The 26,692-nt window shown below is 41.4% G+C and overlaps 1 protein-coding gene across 6 annotated transcripts in view; it reads right to left on the minus strand.

Moving 5' to 3' along the window:
• Positions 1–26,692, minus strand: part of LOC122553376 (poly(A) polymerase type 3) — a 102,453-nt gene that overhangs the window by 6,483 nt on the left and 69,278 nt on the right. For all 6 annotated transcript variants that reach the window (XM_043697047.1, XM_043697046.1, XM_043697050.1 and 3 more), the window contains 10 exons: positions 23,982–24,035; positions 22,686–22,805; positions 22,384–22,493; positions 18,145–18,266; positions 16,970–17,091; positions 11,285–11,394; positions 10,096–10,301; positions 8,996–9,097; positions 4,930–5,004; positions 4,643–4,699 (listed from right to left, as the gene is read on the minus strand). In XM_043697047.1, the coding sequence (XP_043552982.1) occupies positions 4,643–4,699; positions 4,930–5,004; positions 8,996–9,097; positions 10,096–10,301; positions 11,285–11,394; positions 16,970–17,091; positions 18,145–18,266; positions 22,384–22,493; positions 22,686–22,805; positions 23,982–24,035 (1,078 nt within the window). The remainder of the gene's footprint in view (positions 1–4,642; positions 4,700–4,929; positions 5,005–8,995; positions 9,098–10,095; positions 10,302–11,284; positions 11,395–16,969; positions 17,092–18,144; positions 18,267–22,383; positions 22,494–22,685; positions 22,806–23,981; positions 24,036–26,692) is intronic.

Consider the following 26,692-nt stretch of genomic DNA (forward strand, 5'->3'; position numbering starts at 1 on the left):
CTGGGGTGGGGGCAGAGAGGTCAGGAAGAAACCTCTCCGCCCCCACCCCAGTCTGACCTATCACCCTCACCTTGACCTCTTTCCACCTATCACATTTCCGACACCCCTCCCCCAAGTCCCTCCTTCCTACCTTTTATCTTAGCCTGCTGGACAAACTTTCCTCATTCCTGAAGAAGGGCTTATGCCCGAAACGTTGAATCTTTCTGTAGCCTCCCCACCTCCTCAGAACTACCTGCCTGTCCACCTAACTTCGTATCATAAGATCCACAGCAATGTAGTTGAATCTTAACTATCTTCTTAGCAATTAGGAATGGGCAATAAATGTTGGCTTAGCCAGCGATGCCCTCCTCTTGAGGAAATTAAAAAGCACCAGAATCTACATCACCACTGTTGCCCTGGACAACCTGTTAACAGAGTTACTATCCTCCACAAAGTACTAAACCAAAATTATTTATTTGTGCTCTCCTGATTTGTATTTGTGATTTAGGTTTGCAGAATACTGACTTTTAAAGACGGCAGAAGGAGAAGGATGTAGTGGGGAAAAACGTTAATCTTGAAATGAATGGAAAATAGTAGAGGCTTTGTGCCTTATAGCAGTGCTGAAACAAAGGCTGACTTCAGTATTAGCAGCTGAATAGTACCAGTTAATGGTGTCAGTCAGAAGAGGACTAGGACAGCAGTGTAACATAACTCAGTCATAGAGATGTACAACACAGAAACAGACTCTTCGGTCCAACTCGCCCATGCAGACATCCCAACCCAATCTAGTCCCACTTGCCAAAACCCAGCCCATATCTCTCCAAACCCTTCCTATTCATATATCCATCTAGATGCCTTTTAAATGTTGCAATTGTACTAGCCTCCACCACCTCCTCTGGCAGCACATTCCATACATGTACCACTCTGCATGAAAAAGCTGTCCCTTAGGTCCCTTTTATATCTTTACCCTAAACCAAGACTTTGTCTATTTATCCTACCCAAGCCCCTCATGATTTTACAAACCTAAGATCACACCTCAGCCTCTGACTCTCCAGGGAAAACAGCCCCAGCCTAGTCAACCTTTCCCGAAAGCTCAAATCCTCCAACCTTAGCAACATCCTCAAATCTTTTCTGAACCCTTTCAAGTTTCACAACATCTTTCCAATAGGAAGGAGACCAGAATTGCATGCAATATTCTAAAAGTGGCCTAGCCAACACCCTGTACAGCCACATGAACTCCCAATTCCTGTACTAAATGCTCTGACTAATAAAGGAAAGCATACCAAACGCCTTCTTCACTATCCTTTCTACCTGCAATTCCACTCTCAAGGAGCTATGAACCTGCACTCCAAAGTCTTTGTTCAGCAACACTCCCTAGGACCTTATCATTAAGTGTATAAGTCCTGCTAAGATTTGCTTTCCCAAAATGCAGCCCATAGGCCCATCTGATCAAGATCCCGTTGTAATCTGAGGTAACCTTCTTCGCTGTCCACTACACCTCCAATTTTGGTGTCATCTGCAAACTTAACTATACTACTTACGCTCATATCCAAATCATTTATTTAAATGACGAAAAGTTGTGGACGCAGCACCAATCCTTGTGGCACTCCACTGGTCACAGGCCTCCAGTCTGAAAAACAACCCTCCACCACCACCCTCGGTCTTCTACCTTTGAACCAGTTCTGTATCCAAATGGCGAGTTCTCTCTGTATTCCATGAGATCTAACTTTGCTAACCTGTCTCCCATATTGAACGCCTTACTGAAGTCTATATAGCTCACATCCACTGCTCTGCCCTCATCAATTGTCTTACATGGTCAAAAAACTCAATCAAGTTTGTGAGACACAATTTCCCACGCACAAAGCCATGTTGAAAATCCCTAATCAGTCCTTGCCTTTCCCAATACATGTACATCCTGTCGCTAAGGATTCTCTCCAACAACTTATCACTACCGACATCAGGATCACCAGTCTATCGTTCCCTGGTTTGTCCTTACTACCCTTAAGCAGTGGCACCACGTTAGCCAGTCTCCAGTCTTCTGGCACCTCACCTGTGACTACTGATGACACAAATATCTCAGCAAAGGGCCCAGCAATCACTTCCCTAGCTTCCCGCAGAGCTCAAGGGTACACCTGATCAGATCCTAGGGATTTATCCACTATTGTGTTTCAAGACAGCCAGCACTTCCTCCTCTAATATGGACATTTTTCAAGATATCACAATCCATTTCCCTACATTCTATATCTTCCATATCCTTTTCCACAGCAAACACTGATGCAGAATACTCGTTTAGTATCTCCCCGCCCCCCCTGCCATCTCCTGCAATTCCACACAAGGGCAGCCTTGCTGATCTTTGAGGAGCCCTATTCTCTCCCCAGTTACCCTTGTGTCCTTAGTGTATTTATAAAAACCCTTTGGATTCTCCTTAACTCTATTTGCCAAAGCTATCTTATGTCCTCTTTTTGCCGTCCTGATTTCCTCAAGTATACTTCTACTACCTTTATACTCTAATGATTCATTCAATTTCTTGTCTGTACCGGAAATATGTTTCCTTCTTTTTCTTAACCAAACCTTCAAATTCTTTAGTCATCCAGCATTCCCTACACCTACCAGCCTGCCCTGCCTTATTTCTCAAGAGTAGGTACATCCACTTATTGAATTAGAAAAGTTTATTGCACACACTTAAATTCCTCTCCATCTAAACCCTTAACACAATGGCAGTCCCAGTCTGTTTGGAAAGTTAAAATCCCCTACCAGAACCACCCTATTATTCTTACAGATAATTGAGATGGCCTTACAAATTTGTTTCTCAATTTCCCTCTGACTATTGGGGGGGGTCTATAATAAGGTGATCATTCCTTTCTTATTTCTCAGTTCTACCCAAGTAACTTCCCAGGATGTATTCCGGGAATATCCTCCCTCAGTACAGCTGTCATGGCATCCCTTATCAAAAACGGCACTCCCCCCTCCTCTCTTGCCTCCCTTTCTATCCTTCCTGTAACATTTGTACTCTGGAACATTAAGCTGCCAGTCCTGGCCATCCATAAGCCACGTTTTTCTAATTGCTATGATATTCCAGCCCCATGTTCCTAACCATACCCTGAGGTTCACCTGCCTGCTGTTAGGCCTCTTGCACTTAAATAAATGCAGTTTACTTTATTAGTCCTCTGCTGTTCTCTGCTTTGTCCCTGCCTGTCCTGTTTGACTCACTTCTTTTCTCAACTGTACCAATCTCAGATTGACCTCCTTGCTCACTATCTTCCTGGGTCACACCCACCCACCTTAAATAGTTTAAATCCTCCTGAACAGCTCTACCAAATCTCCCTGCCAGCATATTAGTCCCCTTACTATACAGGTGCAATTCGTCCTTCTTGTACAAGTCACTTCTACCCCAAAAGAGATTCCAATGATCCAAAAATGCGAATCCTTCTCCCATACACTAATTCCTCAGCCATACATTAATCCGCTCTATCCTCCTATTTCTACCCTCACTAGCTCGAAGCACCGTGAGTAATCCAGATATGACTACTCCAGGATCTCCTTTTTAAATTCCTGCCTAACACTATATGACAAAACAGATAATCCACCAAACTGACTCCCTAAAATTTTGCTTCACAACTAGTGACTACCTTAATCCTCAAGCAGAGGAGCTTATGCACTTCCAATGAATGTGAAAAGATAAAGCTCTGGACCACTGTTTCAGCAGTTGTAAAAGTCTCAAGCAAGGATCTAGTTAGCAAGTAACCCACTATTTGACACTTGGTCATAGTAAAGAGAGATTAAAAGAAAAATCATCTCCAAAGTTGAAGAATCTCTGCTTGGGTTGCTAGATTGATGTCTGGCTTGACACTGTACAAATCAAGAACTTGGCGGCGCTGGGTTTGACTCTTGTATGGGTATGATCTCAGTTCGGAGAGAAAATGACAATTGGCCTCCACATTAATCCGCTTCACATTAATCCGGCTGAAAGATAGTTCGAGGAGGGTAGGGTGGGGTTGGGTAAAGGTAGCTGGGAACGTGATAGTTTAGATGAAGGTGGCTTAAAATGATAGTCAGAGAGGAGGGTGGACCGGATAGGTGGGAATGAAGATGGACAGGTACGACCGTTGAAGAGGGCAGTGCCAAATTGGAAGTTTGGGACTGAGATAAGGGGAGGGGAAATGGGTAAACTGGTAAAATCCACACTGATCCCATGTAGTTGGAAGATATCAAGGCAGAAGATGAGGGGTCCTTCTTCCAGGGTCGGATGGTTAGGATTTGGCGATGGAGACAGCCCAGGACCTGCATGCCCTTGGCAGAGTTGCAGGGGAAGTTGAAGGGTTCGGCCACAGGGCAGTGGGGTTGGTCAGTGCGGGTGTCCTAGAGATGTTCTCTGAAAGTTGCCATCCTGTCTCCCCAATGTAGAGGAGACCACATTGGGTGCTTATTACTCAATGATAAATGAGCAGTTTACCTTTTTTTTTCAAAGCACAGCTGCGATTTTGCTCCCAAAGCCATGGATACCTATTGCATATACCCATAAACGAAGAACTGTCACTTATGAGATACCGATGGGTGGCCAGTAACTGTGGAGCTGTACTCCCAAGTGGAGAATCAGGAGAGATTCATTAAAGCAGGTCCTCATTTGATTGCAGCCCAGCTGGCACACATCACAAATACTTACCTGTGAGGCAGGAGCCTTAGATGTGACTGGCACCAGCTTTTCTTCAGACTCAATGTCCTGCACAAAAAGGAAAACCAAATGCAGATTACAATTTTACTCCATTAAAAATATATTATCACCTTGACCAGACGGCACAACATTAAACTTTATTGCAAGATCCTTACATAACTGTCAAAGATGACTAAGAACTTCTGCAAAACTTCCAAATTAATGTAGTTGAGAGAATTGTTTTCCACACACCTGGTACTAAAATTGAAATGCTGGTATTATACTCAAACATTTCTTACCTTCATATTTTCATCGATTTTTTTCTCACCAACAGGACTTGAACAGTCACCTTGTTCCTTCACACAGCCAGATCCCTATTAAACAAGAAACATAACTAAGCTGCAGATTGTTTCATGGTTTTACCATCACTCCAGATTTTATAAAGGGTGTAAAAATGAAATGGAGAATTAGGGTTTTAAATATTGGACAATTTTTGCCTTTATTTAGTTTAAAAATACATTTACATTTTGAAGCAGCCAAACAAGGAAATGCTCTCAAGGGGAGAATGAACGAAGTGCACTTGTCAATGGAAAAATGAGAGCTAGCAATGTGAGGTGACTTAAAGTTTCAAAGAGTAAGGGTGCATTGACTGTGTCAACGATAACACAGAGGACCTGACAACAGGTAGGAGAGATGGTAGCCGAACAGTAACATTACTGGACTACTGATCCAAATACCTGGACTCAAGTTGCCATAGTCTTACCAGACCAACGGGCTATTCTTTCAGAGAGAGACGACAGGTGGTGACTTAACTGGAGGGCCACCATACCAGAGGTGTGGGGAGAGATTGAGAAGCAGAATCCTTTATGGTAACTTCCACCAGCATGGGGACTGACCCACTCTTTTGACATCATACTGCTTTGGAAACCAATCGTCCAACCAACCAAACTAAATCAACCAGAGTGCCCTACGGTTGAGCACTCAAATTCCACACAGCAGCTGGGTGAATTTAAATTTATTTAACTTGTACACCTAGAGCAAATCATTAGTCTCATTCATGATCATGAAAGTGAATTTCAGGGAAAGAAATAAGCCCTCTGATCCAGTTCAGTCAATATGATTCACAGCAACTTTACCATATTCTAAAACAGCCTAGCAAGCTTCTCAACAATATCAAAACACTACAGAAAAGTTAAGAAGAAAGCTGAATAGACCAACTAATGAACTTAAGATACCAAAAACTGACAAAGGTCCAATCGACCATGCAAACCCTTCATTAACATCCGGCAGCTTTGTGCTAACATTGAGAGAAATATCTCAAAGATTAGTCAAGCAACAGAGTCATTTTTACTGAATCAACCTTACCTAGACTTGTCCATCACCATCTCTGAGCATATCAAGACGGAGTTCGAGGATAGACTCACCAGGAACGATGGCACAATGGTATACAGCTTGAAGGAAGCCCTCAACCTGGACACCAGACCTCAAAGTCACATGGCATCAGGTCAAACTTGGTTTAGAAAGCTGCAAGATGATAATCTACAGGCTTACTTTATCTTAAACACTGCTTGGAAGAAACACTGAAGGTAGCAAGGACGCTGTATGTATCCTGGATGGGAGGCTTCAACATGCATCCCCAGGAATAGCTCAGTATTACCATTAAAAGGCCAAAGTGGCCAAGTCACGAGGGCTGGAGTGGGCTTGTTGTGAGAACACCAACAAGAGGAGAAAACCTACTAGACCTTGTCCTTACCAATCTACCTGTCGCAGATGCCATCTGTTGATGACAGAATTGGTAGGAGTGAGCACCGGACAGTCCTCGTGGAGACAAAGTCCCGTCTTCACGCTGAGCACACCATCCGCCGTGTAGTGTGGTACTATTACCTAAATGGGATAGATTTAGAAACATCTAGCAGCTTAAAACTAGAAATCTGAGGTGCTGTGGTTCATTAAGAGCAGCAGAATTGCATTCAACCACAATCTGTTTGTGGTTCAGCATATCCCTCAGTATACCATTTGCCTCAAATCAAGGGATCAACCCTGGTTCACAAGTAACGCTGGTGTACACAGTAGAAGCAGCATACCTAAAAATGAGGTGCCATCCCGTTAAAGCGACATTACAGGAGTACATGCACGGTGGCTCAGTGGTTAGCACTGATGCCTCAGTGCCAGGGATCCGGGTTCAATTCCCACCTCGGGCAACTGTCTGTGTGGAGTTTGCACATTCCCTCCCATGTCTGCGTGGGTTTACTCCAGGTGCTCCAGTTTCCTCCCACAGTCCGAAGATGTGCAGGTTAGGTGAATTGGCAATGCTAAACTGCCTGTACTGTTAAATGCATTAGTCAGGGGTGAATGTAGGGGAATGGGTCTGGGTGAGTTGCTCTTCGAAGGGCCTGTTTCCACACTGTAGTGAATCAAATCAGAATCTAATCTAAATGGCAAAAGCAGAAAAGTGATTCCCACAATCAATGGACCAGATCATAGCTCTGCAGTGCTACCTGATTTGATCACGAGTGGTGGTGAACAATCAAACAACTAACCAGAGTACCCAGTTCAGCACACAACTGACAAACGCAAAAGATGAGCATAGGGAGTATCTTCAGCCAGAAGTGCCAAGTGAATGATACACACATCAGTGTCCTCATGAGCTCCCAAGCATCACAGACAAATGAATTCATTTTGCACAAGAAATGAAGGCACCCGATAGTCAATATTACAGGCCCTGACAACATCTCAGCAGTAATATTGAAGATCTGTTAGCTGCACACCTAGCCAAATTCCAAAAAAAACCAGAACACTGAACCTAACAAACAATGTGGAAATATGCCCAATCCAAAGTTCAAACCAACCAACAATTGCTCCATTTGTCTACTCTTAAATTTTAGCAAAGAAATGGATAGTGCTTTCAGTGACACCTTCAAGAGACACTTACATAACAACCTGTTCAGCATGATCAGTTTGGGTCCAAATGTGGACAGAAGAATAATTCTAGTAGGGATGGGAGAGTAACTGCACTTGACATCAAAGTTTGGGAGAAGATTTGTAGCTCGGGTGCTTGTTGTTGTGGTTCTGTTCGCCGAGCTGGGAATTTGTGTTGCAGACGTTTCGTCTCCTGTCTAGGTGACATCCTCAGTGCTTGGGAGCCTCCTGTAAAGCTTCACAGGAGGCTCCCAAGCACTGAGGATGTCATCTAGACAGGGGACAAAACGCCTGCAACACAAATTCCCAGCTCGGTGAACAGAACCACAACAACTTGACATCAAGACAGCATTTAAATGAAGCATGGCATCAGGAACCCAAGAAAAATTCAAGTCAATTTTGGGGATATTCTTCACTAGTTGAAGTCATACCTGGCACAAAGGAAGGTGTTACGGTTGTTGGAGATTGATAATCTCAGTCACAGGACATTATTGCAGACAGGGTAACATCATTTAGATGCTGCAATGACCTTCCCACCAGAGGGTCTGAGATAGTGATGTTCACTGATGACTACAGTGCTCAGTAAAATCCACAACTACTTAAATACTGAATCAATTTGTGCACTCATTTGTCTGGACCTGAACAATATTCAGGCTTTAGTTAATTCACCGCATTGATCGAGGGGATGATCATCTCCAATGAGAGAGAAACTTAACCACCTACCCACATATGAGCAGCCCTTCCAACAATCTTGACAGTCAACACCAACCAGAAAGTTACTTGAAAAATGTAAATTTTGTGGCTACATGAAGTCAGAAGCTAAGATTTCTGAAGTGTAACTCACCTATTGTCTGCCTGGTGCCTGTCCACCATCTAAGGTGGAAGTTAAGAATGCAATAGAACACTCTTCACAAACCTGGATGAGTACAGATGCAGCTCCAATATTTAAGGAGATCACCACCCAGGATAAAGCAACCTACTTGATAGGTACTCCATTCACCACCTTAAACATGCACCCAACCCTGCAATTCACAGATGTAGTCAAAGCAGCAAGATGCACTGCAGCAACTTGCTCAGGCTTTTTCAACAGTACCTTCCTAATCTGCAATTTCTATCATCTAGAGCAGCAAAGGCAGCATACATATGGGAACTGCAACACCTGTATGTTCAAGTTACACACTATCTTGACTCGGAATTACATCTCTGTACCGTCACTATCAGTTCTTGATTCAAAAGCTGGAATTCCTTCCGTGACAACCCTGTGGGTGTCCCATAATCACTTGGACTGCAGCTGTTTATGAAGGTGGCTTACTATACTAAAACAATTAGAAGGTCGGTAATAAATGCTCAGTCAACCAGAAAAGTTACCACCCCATAACCAACTAAAAAGGGACAGAATATATGCGGATAAATTTAGCGACTTGTAATGAGAATCAGTTTACTTACATCTAGTTTCTTTCTCTTTGGTGAAATTTCAGATGTTGGTGTAGATACTCTCAAGTTTTGTGATGGATTTTGATCAATAGTCACACCATTTGTCGAAGGTTCCTAAGCAATTACCAGAAAACAAAGCAGTCTGTTGACTGTTATTCCTTTAAGAGCCACCATTTGTTGGTGTCTTATATGTCAAAAATTAAAAATCTAAATGTATGACTGATAACAAAATAGATATTCCTATGTTACAACAGTAGAATTAATTGCGTATAATCGGTACAATGGAGCAGATCAAAAGTAACAGTAGACGACCATTTGGTCCCTCAAGCCTAATGCATCATTCAATACAAGCATAGGTGATCTGCTTCAACTCTACTTTTGCAAACGTATAAAAAAAGCTATGCATCAAGAATTATGGTGAATCGAAATTAGAGGATGCAAATCTTCGAAATCACTGCCGCAACACACAGATTGGTCACTATCATCTTGGCCTTTGGATTAACTTGCTAGCAGTACTGTCTCAACAACACAAATAAACCTCACTTTAACTACTGAAAAATGCAGAGAGCAGCTTCATTTACAGTCAATGACCAGGCACTCTTTTCTTGGGGACCAAGATTTTACTTGGCATAGTCAAAGGGCTGCAAGAATCATGGTGCATGCACAGCATGGATGAGTTTGCTGGACTAAATCCAAGGTTACAAACATATCACTAAAGTTCTCATTTTGCCAAACTCAATGATCCCATCCGTCAACGTTTAAATGGAAAAAGAATCCTAGTTCCTACATAATCTATCTTCCATGTCACATTACTAAATCCAATTAGGGGATTGTTCATTACCCAAACAGAAAACAATGTCCTCAACAGCGCACTTCTGGAGGGTGTCCACAACTGACTACGTGAGAACCAGCTCAGTTTAACTTGTGTTAGAATGGCTTCCCTTTTCTTTTCCTTTTCATCCCTAAAAAGATGGCAAATTAAACTCCCTACATGTTAACCAGCAAAATGTCAAAGAGCAGAAACAAATTTAAGTTATAATAATTGAAAAAGTACAGTTTTGAGATAGTCAACTATAGGAAATAGAAGAAACATGCACAAAAAGTTCACAAACCTCCTTCTTTGCAGATTCATTTGTCGTTGGTGATGCTGGTCTCTTTCTCCCAGAGGTAACAGGGCTGGATTCTTTTGTGGGTGCATTTGGGGGCTGACTGCTGACACATGTAGATAAAAGCCTGCTGACTACTGACTTTGGCTGTGTGACAGAAGTAGGTACGGAAGAGGCCTGAGGAATGTGTTCACTGGTTGACGAAGATGAGCCTATAAAACATAGAAAAAAAAATCCACAAGTTATCTAGCTATTCACATGAACAGACCTTAAATATTGCATAGTGGAACCATCAATTTTAATTTCTCTCTCCCTGTCACAAAAGCTAAAAGTGAAGTAACCAGTGTCTCATGCCTTTCAGGTATGATCCTTCCTACCTTTGTGCCAGTTCAATAGTCTATGACCTTCTTTATTGTTTGAAGAAACCCTCCATATACAATTAGGACAATGCTGCCCTCAGAAGGAAAAATCCTGTGCCTTTAAGCAATCACAGACAAATCAAGGAATTTGCTCCTCTCTACATTCAAGATCTGATCTGAGATCCAAGTCTTCACTTACACCTTAGATGGAGAGCAACTTCTCTCAAAGCTGTGTAGATGTGCAGTCACCCAAGGAACAAACAGGCTGCATATAGGCATTTGATTTCTGATTATCTAAGCTTCTCAGAGTACAGCTCTTCTGACATAGTGGCCCTTTTGTTACATGCTTGCATGGCTGAGAGTTAAACTTAGAAGGAGCATGCAATGCAACAAAGGCTCAGACAACAAAATAAAATCAGAGAGAACAATGGCTGAGATGCAATTTAGTTCAGAGATTACCTACAATAATCAAAACGGCAAAATAGCTAGGTTACCATATATCACTTACTCCATTAATCAGAAAGTAGAAAATATAACATTGTTTTTATAAACCTGGAGACTATTGCAAAAACTGTATGAGGGGTGGGTATAGACAGAAAGATAGCAACATGATTTTATTTCAAAATATAACTTGTACGTGCACTGAAAGACAAAGTTCAGAGTTATGGCAGATCTTACTGAGCCTCGGTAGAGCAAGGATAAGCAAAAGATGTGGCCTAAGTAAAAAGTACTCCAGTAGAACAGTGGTATGTGCTCTTTAAAAAAGGTTTAGACTCACTCCCAAGAACACATTCTTTCATTTAATTTCTGCTCACCCTGAAAGGGTTGCTACTTACCCCCTGAGCTGGGAATTGAATTTCTTTTTGAAGGACTAGTCTCCGATTCCAGCTGTGTTTCTGAATTCTGAACAATGCTTGCATTCACTGACAATGCTGCAGCAACAGGACTATACCAAGAAAGAAAAGCAAAGTTAATGAACAGCACACTTACAGTGACTCTCAGAGCTGTCACTGCACAAAGACAGCCATTTGGACTGGAATGTTTGCACCAACTCTCCAAATGAGCAAGTGCTAATTCAACATTTTTCATCCATCCATCCCTACAGTCTTCTTTCTGTACCATGTAAACTCTTTTACAGATGATATTCTAATTCCTTCTTCAAGGCCTTAATTGAATCTGTCATCAGCAAACAAAATATGCTCGATCTGAATCGCATGAATGTATTTCTCACCACTCCATTTAGCTACAATCTTTGTCCTATCATCTTTGATTTTTCCAACAGTTTTTCATTGCCTGCTTTATCCAAGCCCCTCATCTTCTTGGTCAAAAGGCAGCAAGAATAATTCATAAGGGATCACGTGTTTTTAAAGTATCAGACTTAGTAAATTTCATGGATCTTAATTCAACCAGAAATTGTTATGTGGTGCTTAAGAGGTAGAGGATTGGGTTACCCTACAAGATTTTCATTTTAGAAATTTTCAATTACCATGTCTCCACCTTAGCTTTCGAAACTCCAATAGAGTAACTGATCTTTCAGTCATGTCTCCAACAGGTCAATGTGTCGGTGACAAAAATTAACATTTTTGCTCTCATGTAGTAATCTGCTCTTCATTGCAGGCTGTAGTACTGGTTATCAGCAAAGCAAAAGAGAAAGTCAATAGGTGTAAGCCTCTCCTAGTCTGTGTAGAACAACGTCATCCATCAGGAGATCCACAACTGTGCTCTGCCTCATGGAAATATACAGAAACAGGTTCTTTCATGGCCCCAGTCTACCTCAGAAGAAGTTGAGTCCTCAGACAGTGTGCAAGCCCACCGGAATGTGGACAAAGATATTCTTGAGGTAAACCCACAGCTGCAGCACAACTCTGCCTGAAAGAGTTGAAAGCTGATGAAGTAAACCGACAAGGAAAATCTGAATTGAAGACCAAAGAGAGTGATATTGAAACCTGTCATCTTTCCAACAACTTTTGCAAGAGGTCAGCATCAGATGTAGTGCTTTGTATTTCTTTTGACTCAACTGGAGAGGTTGAAAAGGGGGCCCTCACATTTAGACAATTAAGGATCTTGGTATATTTTGCACAGGTTTATTCCGAGATCACTGCAGTTTTATTGCAGAACATTAACATATGGGATACAGGAAAATAATATGCCTGACTTGACTAATGTAGAGAATAGGGGTTCTGCCTGTCTTTGATGGTGGGAGAGATTAAGCACCACTGGTCAGCCACTGTACCAGAGTTTGGCAACTCGTCAGTAGTATGGTGCTGACCCTGATAGCCCATCTTCTTCAATGGGTGCTTCAAGTGGATAGAATCCATTGCACTAGACAAATAAACCAACCAAAAGAAAGATGTCAGCTATTTAACTGGCAAGCTGGAAAGTCAGAAGTGCAGGTAAAGGATTGGTGGACAACTTGCAACTGGTGATCAATGCACAGAAGACAGTTGCTTGTGCATCATGACAAATGGCTTTTCTGCCTTGGACCCAGACTCGCAAATATAATGGAATGGGCAGTTACTCCTGGAAATTTGTTGCTGTGCGCTTTGAAATATTTTAGGACAACCTGCACCTTTAACATAATAGGTCACTGGCAGCAGGATCAGCAGACTTAACACTGATCAGACAACTTTCATATACTGATAAGAACACCTGGTGTACTTCAGGGTTAGGATACAATCCTTAAAATTGTTTCAAAGCAAACAAGAAGATATAAAGTCAGCAACACTGCTTACCCAAAAACATAAAACAGCTCCTTGATTCAACTTAACATGCACTCGTGACATTCCAATACTAGACTATGAAATTAAAATTAACATACTTCAGAACATCTACAATATTGTACCTTCAATATATGGGAAGCAAGAGCAGAACAATTCCGAGTGTTTCAAAGTTAACACTACAACGGAAACAGTAATTGAAACCCAACAGTCTACACCAATAACAACAGATCTGAGCAAGACAGTAGAAGAAGAGCTGCTTCAAGCCCAACAGACTGAATTCACCAAGCCACTACTCCTGTAGCATCATGTGAAGACTGTGGTCTTATAAATACAAACAAATACAAAAAATAGGGGATTTCCTGAGCATTATTGCAAAGGTATTTGCCCAGGCTGTCTTTGTTGACTCTGGATCAGTGGTGCTGGAAGAGCACAGCAATTCAGGCAGCATCCGACGAGCAGCAAAATCGACGTTTCGGGCAAAAGCCCTTCATCAGGAATAAAGGCAGAGAGCCTGAAGCGTGGAGAGATAAGCTAGAGGAGGGTGGGGGTGGGGATAGAGTAGCATAGAGTACAATAGGCGAGTGGGTGAGGAGATGAAGGTGATAGGTCAGGGAGGAGAGGGTGGAGTGGATAGGTGGAAAAGGAGCTAGGCAGGTCAGACAAGTCTGGACAAATCAAGGGGATAGTGCGGAGCTGGAAGTTTGAAACTAGGATGAGGTGGGGAAAGGGGGAAGCGATTCAATCTACTTAAAAGCTGGCTGACAGTCAAAACTGCTCAACTGAGGAAGCTGTTGAAGTCCACATTGATGCCCTGGGGTTGAAGTGTTCCGAGGCGAAAGATGAGGCGTTCTTCCTCCAGGCGTCTGGTGGTGAGGGAGCGGCGGTGAAGGAGGCCCAGGACGTCCATGCCCTCGGCAGAGTGGGAGGGGGAGTTGAAATGTTGGGCCACGGGGCGGTTTGGTTGATTGGTGCTGGTGTCTCGGAGATGTTCCCTAAAGTGCTCTGCTAGGAGGCGCCCAGTCTCCCCAATGTAGAGGAGACCGCATCGGGAGCAACGGATACAATAAATGATATTAGTGGATGTGCAGGTAAAACTTTGATGGATGTGGAAGGCTCCTTTAGGGCCTTGGATAGAGGTGAGGGAGGTGGTGTGGGCACAGGTTTTACAGTTCCTGCGGTGGCAGGCGAAAGTGCCAGAATGGGAGGGTGGGTCGTATGGGGGTGTGGACCTGACCAGGTAGTCTCTCTCTGTCTTTATTGACTGTAAATCCTAGCTGAACACAACTTCCCTGAATGCCTGCATGTTTTCAGAACGAGAAGGTCTTCTCAGACTGGTAGCTGCAAGAGAAATACAAATTCCTCAATCTTATTATGGCATTGCCTCCGAAGTGATTCAATCTACTTAAAAGCTGGCTGACAGTCAAAACTGCTCAATGCAATCCCCTCATTACATGGATAAGGATAACTAAAATGGGAAACAGAATCCCTAAGTGTGGGAGCATCGAGTCCACACTGACCCTCCAACGAGCATCCAACCAAATGCAAAAATCTATTTCTCTCTCTAGAGATGTTGCCAGCAAGTTGTGTTTTTATTTTAGATTTCCACCATCCACTGTTCCTTGGTTGGTTTTGAAATTATCACAACCTTAACTTTGCAAACGCTGCAGCTCTGAAGTTGTAGCAACAACCTAACGAAGTACCAAACTCCAAATCTGCTAAGCCTGATTTCTCAGCACATCTTATTTAAATATATTAGCCAAGAGAAAAGGTTCAACAGTTGCCATTTTCACTGTCTGACACATTCTGGCATCATAGGTCAAGGTCACAAAAGCGCAACTCCTGGATAATACTAATTTTATCAGCATATACCTATTGCTAAGCCAACAGCATCTGTGCTGCCTTAACTGGGTCCACTGGATGGATGAAACAAAGACCTTCTGTATGGTAAACTAGCCAGGGGGTCACAACCTTCTGGATGTCCTTATCTGTGCGACAAGGACAGTTGTAAGCAACGATTGTGGACATTGACAATTGGGAGACTTTAGCTGCCAGCCATCACCTCTAGAAAGCTGACTGTTCAGAACAACTTTGGAAGAAACAGGCAGAGACAAACTAAAGAGGAGGGTTCTGAGCAAACAGAGGCCAAAATTGTGCACCTTCTCATCCCACAATCTTCCATTTCAATTAATGTTGAGAGACTGCCACGCCAGAGTAGGGTTGCACAGCAGGTAATGCTTAACACATTTGACTATATAAGTCAAACCATCACTTTCAAGATGAAAAGTTGCCATAGATGAGATCACATGCACATTAGTTTACCTATGAAGACTAACAGGTTGTAAATTCACTGGAGTTTATTCCACCACAAACCCCCCATCAATTTCCATTCTTTTTCAAATTATGCTATTTTAAATTCCAAGAGACAAAAAAACTGCAGATGCTGGAATCTAAAATAGACAGACAGGAGGCTAGAAGAACACAGCAAGCCAGGCAGCATCTGAAGGTGGAGAAGTCAAAGTTTCGGGTGGAACACTTCTTCATGACTGCTGTCCTGATGAAGGGTTACACTCAAAACAACGACTTCATCTCATAGAACATAGAAAAGTACAGCACAGAACAGGCCCTTCAGCCCATGCTGTTGTGCCAAGGATTAATCTTAACCTAAAATAAAATAACCTAATCTACACACCCCTCAATTCACTGCTGTCCATTTGCATGCCCAGCAATCACACGTCTCTAATGACTGTCTCCACCACCACCGCTGGCAACGCATTCCATGAGTTCACAACTCTACGTTAAGAACCCACCTCTGCCATCTCCTCCACACCTTCCTCCTCATAACTTAAAAACTATGACACCTCATGGCAGTCATTCTACCCTTGGGAAAAGTCTCTGGCTATCGACTCTACCTATGCCCCTCATTACCTTGTACACCTCGATCAGATCACTACTCTTCCTCTGCAGCAAACCTCATGGCTCTTAAACTCGATCCCCCTCTTAATGAAAGCCAAAACACCATATACTTTCTTAACAACCCTATCCACTTAGGTGGCAACTTTGAGAGAGCTATGCACTTTAACATCAAGATCCTGCTGTTCCTCCACACTGCCAAGAATCCTGCCTTTAATCTTATATTCAGCCTGAAGGAGGGCTCATGCCCGAAATGTCGATTCTCCTGCTCCTTGGATGCTGCCTGACCTGCTGCATGTTTCCAGCAACACATTTTCAGCTCTGATCTCCAGCATCTGCAGTCCTCACTTTCTCCTATATGAATAAGCTACCATGGGGAACCTTATCAAATGCCTTGCTTAAGTCCATATACACCACATCCATTGCTCGACCTTAGTCAACCTGTCTAGTCACCGCCTCAAAGAACTCAATAAGATTCGTGAGGCATGACCCGCTCCTCACAAAGTCAGGCTGACCGCCTTTAATCACGCTATGCTTTTCCAAATAGTCATGAATCCTATCCCTCAATTCTTGACAAAATCTTGCTGACCAAGATGTAAGACTGACTGGTGTGTAATTGCCAGGGATTTCCTTATTACCCTTCTACAAAGAGGAACAACATTCGCCTCTCTCCAATCCTCCGGTACGACCCCCATGGAGAGCGAGGAAGCAAAGATCTTCACCAGCGGCTTCGCCATCATTTGCTGATGTTACCTGGCTTGCTATGTTCTTCCAGCTTCCTGCCTGTCTATTTTAAATTCCAAAGCCATATTCCGGATATGACGCCAAGACAACAGATTTACAATGAAACTTTTGTTAAAAAACAAATGCAGAAAACAACTTCTATGTTACCTCTGTGGGCTGCTGGCATTCTGTAGTGGACTAGAAGGCACTAGCAGGCTGTGGTCACTGTCCAGAGAAGCCTCCATGCTATTTTCATCGTCACAGTTGGCTTTGCTCCCCTCCAATGAATGCTTTGGATGAAAAAAAAAAGTTGTGGCAAAGTTAGACAGCAAATTCAGAATCTGCATTTTTTGGTACATTTTGTGAAACACTACATTAATAGTGGTAAAAAAAACCAATGTAAAGAAGAGAATTAAGTTTGATAAGACTTGGCTTTACCAACACATCAACTGCCCTTTCAAAAGTGATAGAATTATCTGGCGCGATATATAAATTAAAAACAAATTAAAGAGAAACTAAACCATAAGCCAGATCTTCTTACAACAAGACGACCAACTTGAAATCTGTTTTATTTGACTAGTATCATAATCTTAGCCAAGACTATAAGAATATAACCATACATCCAATGATTCATAATAAGGCAAGGGATATGGCTGCTTTACAATCAAAATTGTATCATAAAATTTGGTGCAATATCTGGGAAACTCTATTCCTCCAAGTGTTGAGACTTATGGGGCAGCAAATTCCTTGATACTTTCAATTTGCAACTGAAAGTTTTCTTTTTATATCCCTAATCATCTCTGCACACTTTTTCCTCTTTCACTGTAAGGAAGAATCAGTGCTCCAGTGGAGCCTGATAATGCAACATTAAATTCCATCAATGTAGAGAATTTAACATATCCTCCTGTTAGATACTTAAATAAATCTTAATCCTGCTCATAATTATAATGATCATAAAACACCAAAAGAGTATATACTAACTGGCCAGTGGCTTGATAGACAACAGAAACAAAAATACACTATAACTTCTAATAATTATCAAATGATCAATTAAAATAGAATCGTTTCCACAGCAGAACTACAGGTAATAAGTATATCAATAGACAGAAATAAAATCTAATTATTATTGCAGTTGAACAAAAACACTATTTACAAAAGATGATAGAATATGAGAGCTGATAACGCAACCCCGGCCAAAGATTTAATTTACCTCATTATTATTTGTTCTTTAACATGTGCACTAATTTAGCAGATGCTTTTTCCTAACTAACAGACAAGGGAGTCAAATTACTCAATTTACAGACCAGTTCAATTTCAAAATAATAGATTACATGATAGGTTACCTTTTTCTTTCTTTGCTGGACATAACTCGGTAGAAGCAGATGGAGCTGTTTCCTTTTCACGTGCATTGCTGCAATCCTCATATCTGCTTCAAACATTTTGCTGTTCATTGCTTGTCTATAAACTGTAATGGTAAGTGATATTAATTTTCTGCTACTAGATTATTTTACAATTAACACTGATCAAAAGGTCTCATCTTTGTCCAAGGTTCCTACGAAGTACCAAAAGCATGATTTTTCTCTTCACTGTTCAAAAGGCAAATAGGAAAGTATAGGAACCATCACCACAGAAAATGGAGCTTAGTTGACAAATATTCAGGCATCATTGAGATCATTATATCCACTTAACTGTGTTTAGCAGGAAATGACATTTTAAACACATGGTACTGCGAATTTCTCTGCATGCAGCATCTTAAATAGGCTTACATGTGCTCATGAATATTTGGGCTCCTGTGCTATTAACATGAAACAGAGACAAAAACCATGATAGCCATTGTTATGTCGCATTGGCATAACATAATGGACGTCAACCCAGGCTGTCACAAAAACTTTAGAAGTTTTAATTCAAATACACAAAATCCCCATTTCACTCAGGATAATAAAACAGACTAAGTTTCTGTACTTAGCATGAACGTTTATTACAAGTCATTAGATTCTGTCATGTTGGAGCTGTACAAAACTTTGGTTAGGCCACATTGGATTACCTTGTACAGTTCTGGTCACCACACTACAGCGTGGATATAATTGCACTGGAGGGGTGCAGAGGAAATTCACCAGGGGGTTGCCTGGGATGGAGCATTTCAACAATAAAGATAAACTCAAGTTGTTTCTTTGCAGCAGAGAAGGTAGAGGGGGACCTGATAGAGGCATATAAGATGACAGACGTGAACAGAAAGTAGTTGTTCCTCTTAGTTGCTGGATCAATTATAAAGAGCATAGTTTTAAAATGTAAGGGAGAAGGCTGAGAGGGGAGTTGAGGAAAAAGTTCTTTTTAAAAGAGACGGGCCTGGAATGCACTGCCTAGGAGGGTAGTTGAGGTTGATAATCTTAGCTTTTAAAAGTGCTTCAATGAAGACTTGTTATGAGCCTAGTGAGAGAAAATGGGACTCATTTTCATAATAGTGTATTTTTTGAATTGTAGAATAGACTCGATGGGCCAAAAGACCTCTGTGCTGTCTGATGCTTACCACAGATAAACATATCAACATATAATTCGGATGGTTGATGTCTGGATGTTCGAATGGTCCGGAATTCGGATGGTTGATATTTGAATAGTCAAGGTTCTACTTGTAAATTCTTTTTGAGCAAGCGAGGATGATGAAAGGAAAGCCAAGCCCCAACACACACCGGCGCGGATGTGCCCGTGACTAAGGATGCAGCTGCCGCTCCCTCGGCAGCAGAGAAAGAGGAACCTACGCAGCAGATAGTCACTGAAGAACTTGTGGCGATCAGAGGGATGATCGAGGAGTTGATGGAAGACAATCATACTGCTGGAACTGGTTTTGGTCACGCTACAAAAGCACGAGGAGTTGGAAAGGTTCAGGAAGCGAGTTGAAGAGGTTGAGCAGTGGACTGCAGCTTCAGAGACCAAGGTAGAGTCCTCGGTGGGACTGATCCAGGCCCAGGCCTTCTCTAAATAGGTCGATGACCTGGAAAATCGAGGTAGGAGGGAAAATATCCAGGTCGCTGGGCTGCAGGAGGGAGTGGAAGGTAGGCAGCTAGCAAGCTTTTTTGAAGACTGGCTGCCACAGTTCCTTGGCTGATATACCGAGGTGGACCAAGCGAAGGTTGACAGAGTTCACTGGGTTGCAGTGCGCAGATCCAGTCTGGATCAGCACCTCCGCCTGGTCCTGGTACGATTTCAAAGTTGCATAGACAAGCAGAGGATCCTGGAATCTTCTAGAAGGATGTGGAAAGATCCACAGAAAGATTCAACATATCAAGGAACTAAGATAAAGTTCCTCTAAGACTAATCTGCGGCGGTGATCAGCAAAAGGAAATCGAAAAAAATTAAGGGACCTTGGTATTCAATATTCAATGAGATATCCAGCAGTGCTTTGTATTACTCATGAGGAGATGGCGCTGTCATCTGATTCCTCAGAACAAGTGAAAGATTTCTGTGACACTAGAATAATTTGGATGGATTTATATCCTGGACAATAATGTTTTTTTTTCTCTTGCTAGGTTTCTTGTAATGTTACCCTTTCCTTAAAGAAGCTGCTGTTGGTGTATTTTTTTCCTCCAATTAGGATTGGTGTTGGAATATAGTTGGGGGTGGACACAGTGCTCATTATTTTGTCTGTTCCCTTCTCTTGCTCAAGTCTGGGGTGTGGCTCGAGCTGTAAAGGGGAACGGAGGTGTGCATGGGAGGTACAAGTGCCCTCTATGGGCAGGAGGTAGATTCCCTCATTAAGTGCCTTTTGTGTTTTGTAGTTAGTTTAGTGTTTTGGTTTCTCGCAAATAGACTCCACAAGTCTTCTTTTGAATATGCCCAGTGTGCTGAAAATAGAATTCTTCCTTTCATCAGATCAAAAGGCAGTTGCAAAGGATCATGGCTAGCAGTGCTCTTAAATGGTACACCTGGAATATTAGAGGGATCCATTTGCCAGTTAAAAGGTAAAATGTGTTGTTGAGCCTTAAAAAGGAGGGGGTGGATGTTGCCATGTTGCAGAAGACTCTGCTTAATGACAAGGAACACGAAACTACAGCAGGGCAGGTTTGATCGGATGTTTTTCTTGTCCTTTAACACTAAGAGCAGGGGGGTGACTCCATAAGAATCTTTCCTTTAAATTTAATAGGTTGTGTTAAAGATGAATAAGGTCGGTTTGTTATCCTTCAGGCCCTAACACATGGCGAGGAATATGGTATTTTGAATGTCTATTGTTCTCCGGCCCAACCACTAAGTTTTTGACTGATGCACAAGCTGATGGCCTTTGCATTGTGGCTTATTATTATTGGGGGGGGGGGGGGGGAGAAGAACGGGACTTTAATTGCCTTATGGATCCTGTGCTGGATAGAATGCTCAAAGGCCACCCTAAGCTTTCTCCACAATCTTTTAAAAAAAAACAGCTGGCTTTATTGGAAAGGTACCTAGAGCCAGGCGAGACCCTAGTTATGAGCCCTTCCCCATCAAGAGCAGAGACAGAATATGAACATGGGAATAGTGTGCATTCAAACATTTAAATCCACTTTGCCAATTAGGATCATGACTGACCATCTCCCATTTACCTGTACTAGCCTCACATTCCATTATGCTATATCTAGAAACCTACTGATGCATCTTAAACACAGAGTAAAACCTCTGAGAATGGCAAATTCAAAAGATTCACGACTGAAAAAAATCCTCAGTCCTAAACAACTTGCTCAGACTGTTTCCTGGTTCTAAACCCACAGCCCTGTAAGCATTTTGTAAGTTTCAACACAATGACCTCTCATTCTTCTAAACCCTAGTGAGTACAGGCTAGTTTCCTCAATTACTCCTCAAAAGAATTTCCACCATCCCATCAAATAGATTTGTGAACCAGTTTCACTGAATGGCAGTTATGCCCTTCCTTGCATAAGGTGGCCAGAACAGCACTCCATAATCCAGGTGCAGTCTCAACAAGATTCAAATACTGTTTATTCATATTCACAAAACCATGCGCAATAAACGCCAACATATCATGTGTCTTAATAGCTTGATGGATCAGTAAGTTACTAAATTCTGCAAAAACATCAATAAATAAAACTGCTGAGCAATAATTCAACTTCCCCACAATGCATATATGTATAGATTTCTTAAATGAAACATTTGATAAGGCTCATAAAGACCTTATGAAAAAGAGGCCATTCATGCCATCACGTTCACACAAACCCCTCAAAACAGCATCCCACCCAAACCCAGCCCCAGACCCTATCCCGTAACCCTGCATTTACCACTGCTAATCTAACCTCCACTCCACATCCCTGGACAAATTTACCACTATCGATCCACCAACCCTGCACATCTTTGGACTGTGGGAGGAAACCAGAGCACCTGGAGGAAATCAATACAGACAATGAGGAGAATGTACAAACTCCACGTAGACAGTCACCCAAAGTTAGAAATGAACCTGGGTCCCAGATGCTGTGAAGCAACAGTACTAGCCACTGAGCTACCATGCCACCCATAATTCTGGTATTTATAATATTAAATTCTGGAAATTTATGAATTTATAGCACATTAACAATTGCAGCATTCATAAGACTACAAACACCTCTCACCAGTATCTGTGAATGACTGAATGTCATAAGTGAGGTCAACACTCAGATTCTCAGCGTTTTCCACTTTCTTAAAAACTATTCCAATGACCCACATTGTGCTGAATTCATCCCTGAAATAGAAAGTACAGCATGAGATTCCTTTTAATTTTAAACAGTATTTATGTTGCAAAGCATGGCAAACCTCTCAAGAGGAACCTAACATTTAACACGTAAGCATTCAATCTTTCATTTTTATTCTCATGTACAATAATTTTAAACAAACAAAACCATAAGCCTCAAAAAGGCCAAAACACATTACTTACTTATCAGGATTGTCTTTGGGAGCTGGGAATGACTGTGGATTAACGTGAGCCAGAGTAATGAACTCATTCTTTTCTAAGCTGCTAATAAGGATTCGGATTTTGGATTCCACCAAGCCCACCCTAAACAAAAACAACTGTTACTGAGTGAAGATCAGGAGCTCCAGCAAGCTACGTATGGCACTGCATTTTGTCAAAGCTCAACATAAAACCAGTTTCCATCGAAGTATTAAACAATGTTAGCATTCTAGGATCGAGTAATACATCCAGATGAGTAAATGCAATTTTACATGTAAAACAAGCTTGCATTTCCACACTGGTTTAAACAATTCAACCCCTCCAAATCAGTTACTTCAAAATGCAGTAACTTCCGTAGACGAACGAAGCAATTGATAGCTAAGAGATCTCAAAAGGAGATCAAAACAATTGGCCTGATTTTGACAGCAGTGGTAAAGGGTGGTATATTCATGAGGACATTAGAAAAGCTCCCTACTCATCTGCAAACAGTACCCCGGATGGGGGATGCTGATTTTTGTTTCATCATAAATAATGTAGTTCTCCTTCAACACGTTAGCTTACGTTGCTGTACTGAAGTTTTAAATGTGGTTTAAACACACTTTTACTGAATTACACTGACACAACCCTTTTCTCTATAATACAAGGGGCAGAGATAGCTAGCTGAAACTTTATTCAGGCATGTGCCCGAAACGTCGAATCTTCTGTTCCCTAGATGCTGCCTGACCTGCTGTGCTGTTCCAGCAATAAAGTTTCAGCTTTGATCTCCAGCGTCTGCAGACCTCACTTTCTCCTCCGCAGAGATAGCTAAACAAACCAACATTTTCCCATTATTTTGCAAACAGCTTTTATTCTTTGTCAGCTACTAATTTTTGACTGCATTATTCTCAGCATGGACCATAGTTCATTTAAAAAAAGCCATGCTCACCAAGGAACACAAGCAAATGCATTCCACAAGTTATTGTTGATGTTCACTCTTTTCCACCTGCCTGAATTACACAGGCACATGATTCAAGAGGTGCTAATAACCACTTGGTATGTCACATTAGTGGTTATTTCACATGAAAATTTCAAATGTGACCAGGCGTATGCCAACAGGTATTCCACTGTTGCAGCTATGAAACAAGGATTATTACAACACATCCAGAAATTTTGTAAATAAGCTATAATTAAGAAAGTGCCAAATTAACATATTAAAAGTCCTTTTCATATGAACTGGGGATCCATATACAATAACAATCCAAATAACTGGAAATGCTTTTTGCAACAGGCTCCAGAACTTACCACTCTAAGTGCTGTTTTTCCGTTGGGGCACTTGCTAGCAGCACAATGTAATGCCTTTGAAAGGGAGGAAATAAATTACTTTGTGCATTCGGTTGACAAAACAGTACTTCAAACTTGCTGTGAAATATTTGCTCAAGTTTTTTTGTTTTGAAAGTAAATGGAAATTGATCTTGCTTCTAGCCGACATACCTTCAATCAACTTGAATTAGTTTCAGAGCTGAAACTCATCTGTATTTGATGGCTCAATTATACATCAATTCTGGTTTATGCAGTATCGTAATTCCATAGGGAATGCCATTATCTTAAGATTTTTGGCAATTGGAAAATTTGATAGACTGTGGACTGAAAACAATCAAGTCCAAGTAGGTGCATAAGTATCATGAAATATATTAAGAGTCAATTAATGTTAGATGCATGTTATTTAGCTGCACTTGAAAATGCCTTTAACAAAACCTCCAAGAAATCGTACCAACAGGTTCTACGCTACTCATGGGACTGTGTACTTGGATGGAACGAGAGCAGTGTTTTCATGAGGCCAGAGAAGGCAAAAGTTGTTGGAGACTTAAAATATCTGAGCAAGATTTCCAATCGCCTTCTGCACAGTACATCTTAGCAAATCCTTCAACATGAGCAATACAAGGAAAAAAAAAATCTGATGGCAAGGCTACATATAGCTGACATCGTTTAGATGAGGTTCAGGAATGGGTCAGCCAGCCATTGAGCCTCCTCACTGTTCAATAAGGTCATGGTGATTCTATTGCGATCTTAACTGCACATTCCCATCTGCCCTTAAACCCCTGTTCCTCAAGAGTTGACTTCCACCTTAAAGGTAGTCAGTGACTATCACTGTTGGTTTTGGAGGAAGCTACAAAAATTCTCAAAACTCAGAAATAAATGCCATCTCATCTCCATCTCATGTTTAAAGATATTTCCCTTGTTCTATACTCTCCCACAAGGGAGAAACATCCTTTCAGCATTAGGATCCTGTTTGTCTTACTAAGATCACATCTGATTCTTCTAAACTCTAATGGATACAGGCCAAGCCTGTCAAATCTTTCCTCAACATCCCCATCCGGGCATCAGTTAAGTGAACCTTCTTTGAACTGCTTCTAATGCACGTATGCGCTTTCTTGCTTTATTAGGAAAGCAAAACTGAACACAGTAGTCCAAATGTTATTCCATCCAATATCTTAACTGTAGACAAAACTATACATTCCATTCCTCTTGCAATAAACATTCCATTTACCTTTGTGATCATTTGCTCTATTTGCAAATATTTTATGTTTCATATACCAGGACACTCAGATCCCTCTCTGCCTCAAGTTTGCAATCACTTAATTTATATGTGCTGCTGTCCTATTCTCCCTGCCAAAGAGAATTGGTCTCCACATTTTCACACTGCCAATTTTGGCCACTTAGTTAATCTATTCATTTCCCTCTACAGGTTACTTTACATTCTCAGAACATACCCTTCGATTGTTATCTACTTCCCATTAAAAAGTTAGCCACATATTTATTATACTTTGTCTTATGTCATTGATAGAATTTTCATTAGTTGAGGCCCCAGCACCGACCTGTGGCACTCCACCCACCCAGGAAAATGACACATTTATGCCTGTTTTGTAGTAAACAATCCTCTAGTCACGCTATTACATTTCTGCTTAATGATGAGTTCTTATTTTATGTACCTTTGAAGTGGCACATTTTCAAATATCTTAATTAAATCCATGTACATCCACAGGCTCCCTTTTATCTACATTGAGGAAGTAACAATGAGAAAAGATCCAATTATTTAGATTTTTCACAAAACCATGTTGGCTCTGACTGTTAAGATTTTCCAAGTGACCTGCTATAACCTCCCTAACAATGAGATTCCAGCAGTTCATATATGGATTATAAGATAATTAGCTTGTAATCTCCTGCTTTCTGTGCTCCCCTTTTCTTGAATAGAGTTGTCATATAAACTATTTTCTAATCTGATGAGACCTTTATCAAGTTTATGGAGTTTCGGAAAATTAAAACCAATGCATATTTGAGATCTCATGCTACGTATCACATATGTACACGCAAGTGATCATAGATGCATCCCCTTAACTCCATTACTAATTCGAATGTTAGCTTCACAGAATTTGGCTCCTAACCAGTCACAAGTGCCCATTTCTTACAAGTAGCATCAACAAATAGAGTGAGTCACTTCAATTAAAAAAGTGTGTTTATTTTAAAAATGCAATCCATACAGATTTTACAAATAGTCAACACTGATCAATAACTTGAGAAATTCAGGTAATAAAATGCAATGGATTAAAATTAGTGATCCACATGCCTGTGAGCCCTCTTCGCTCCCCCACTTGCACATCACTTAGTCTGGCATTTTGCCTATATCCTACAACAGAAAAGTCTGAAGGTGATGGCTTTGAGACATGTGGCCTAAGTCTGTTGTTTAATACTAAACTGTTAACTAGCCACAGTAAGGGCTGCAGTGGCACCACTTTTGCCATGTATACTAACTGGAGTAGAAAACACAAGTAAACATGATTCAACTTTAAATATAGCACAGTTGTGTCGAGTTTGGACACTTTGCCAAGAATTTAATCGGATAGATCTTACAGCAGTTTTGGGATTTCTGTCCGGAGTTGTACAGAATACTTTAACTTCAGAGGTTGCTGAGAATGTTGACTCAAGATGTGCCCTTGCTCTTATGCTCCATCTAA

The sequence above is a fragment of the Chiloscyllium plagiosum genome, chromosome 10 (assembly GCF_004010195.1).
Source record: "Chiloscyllium plagiosum isolate BGI_BamShark_2017 chromosome 10, ASM401019v2, whole genome shotgun sequence".
In the NCBI taxonomy this organism is placed as follows: Eukaryota; Metazoa; Chordata; class Chondrichthyes; order Orectolobiformes; family Hemiscylliidae; genus Chiloscyllium; species Chiloscyllium plagiosum.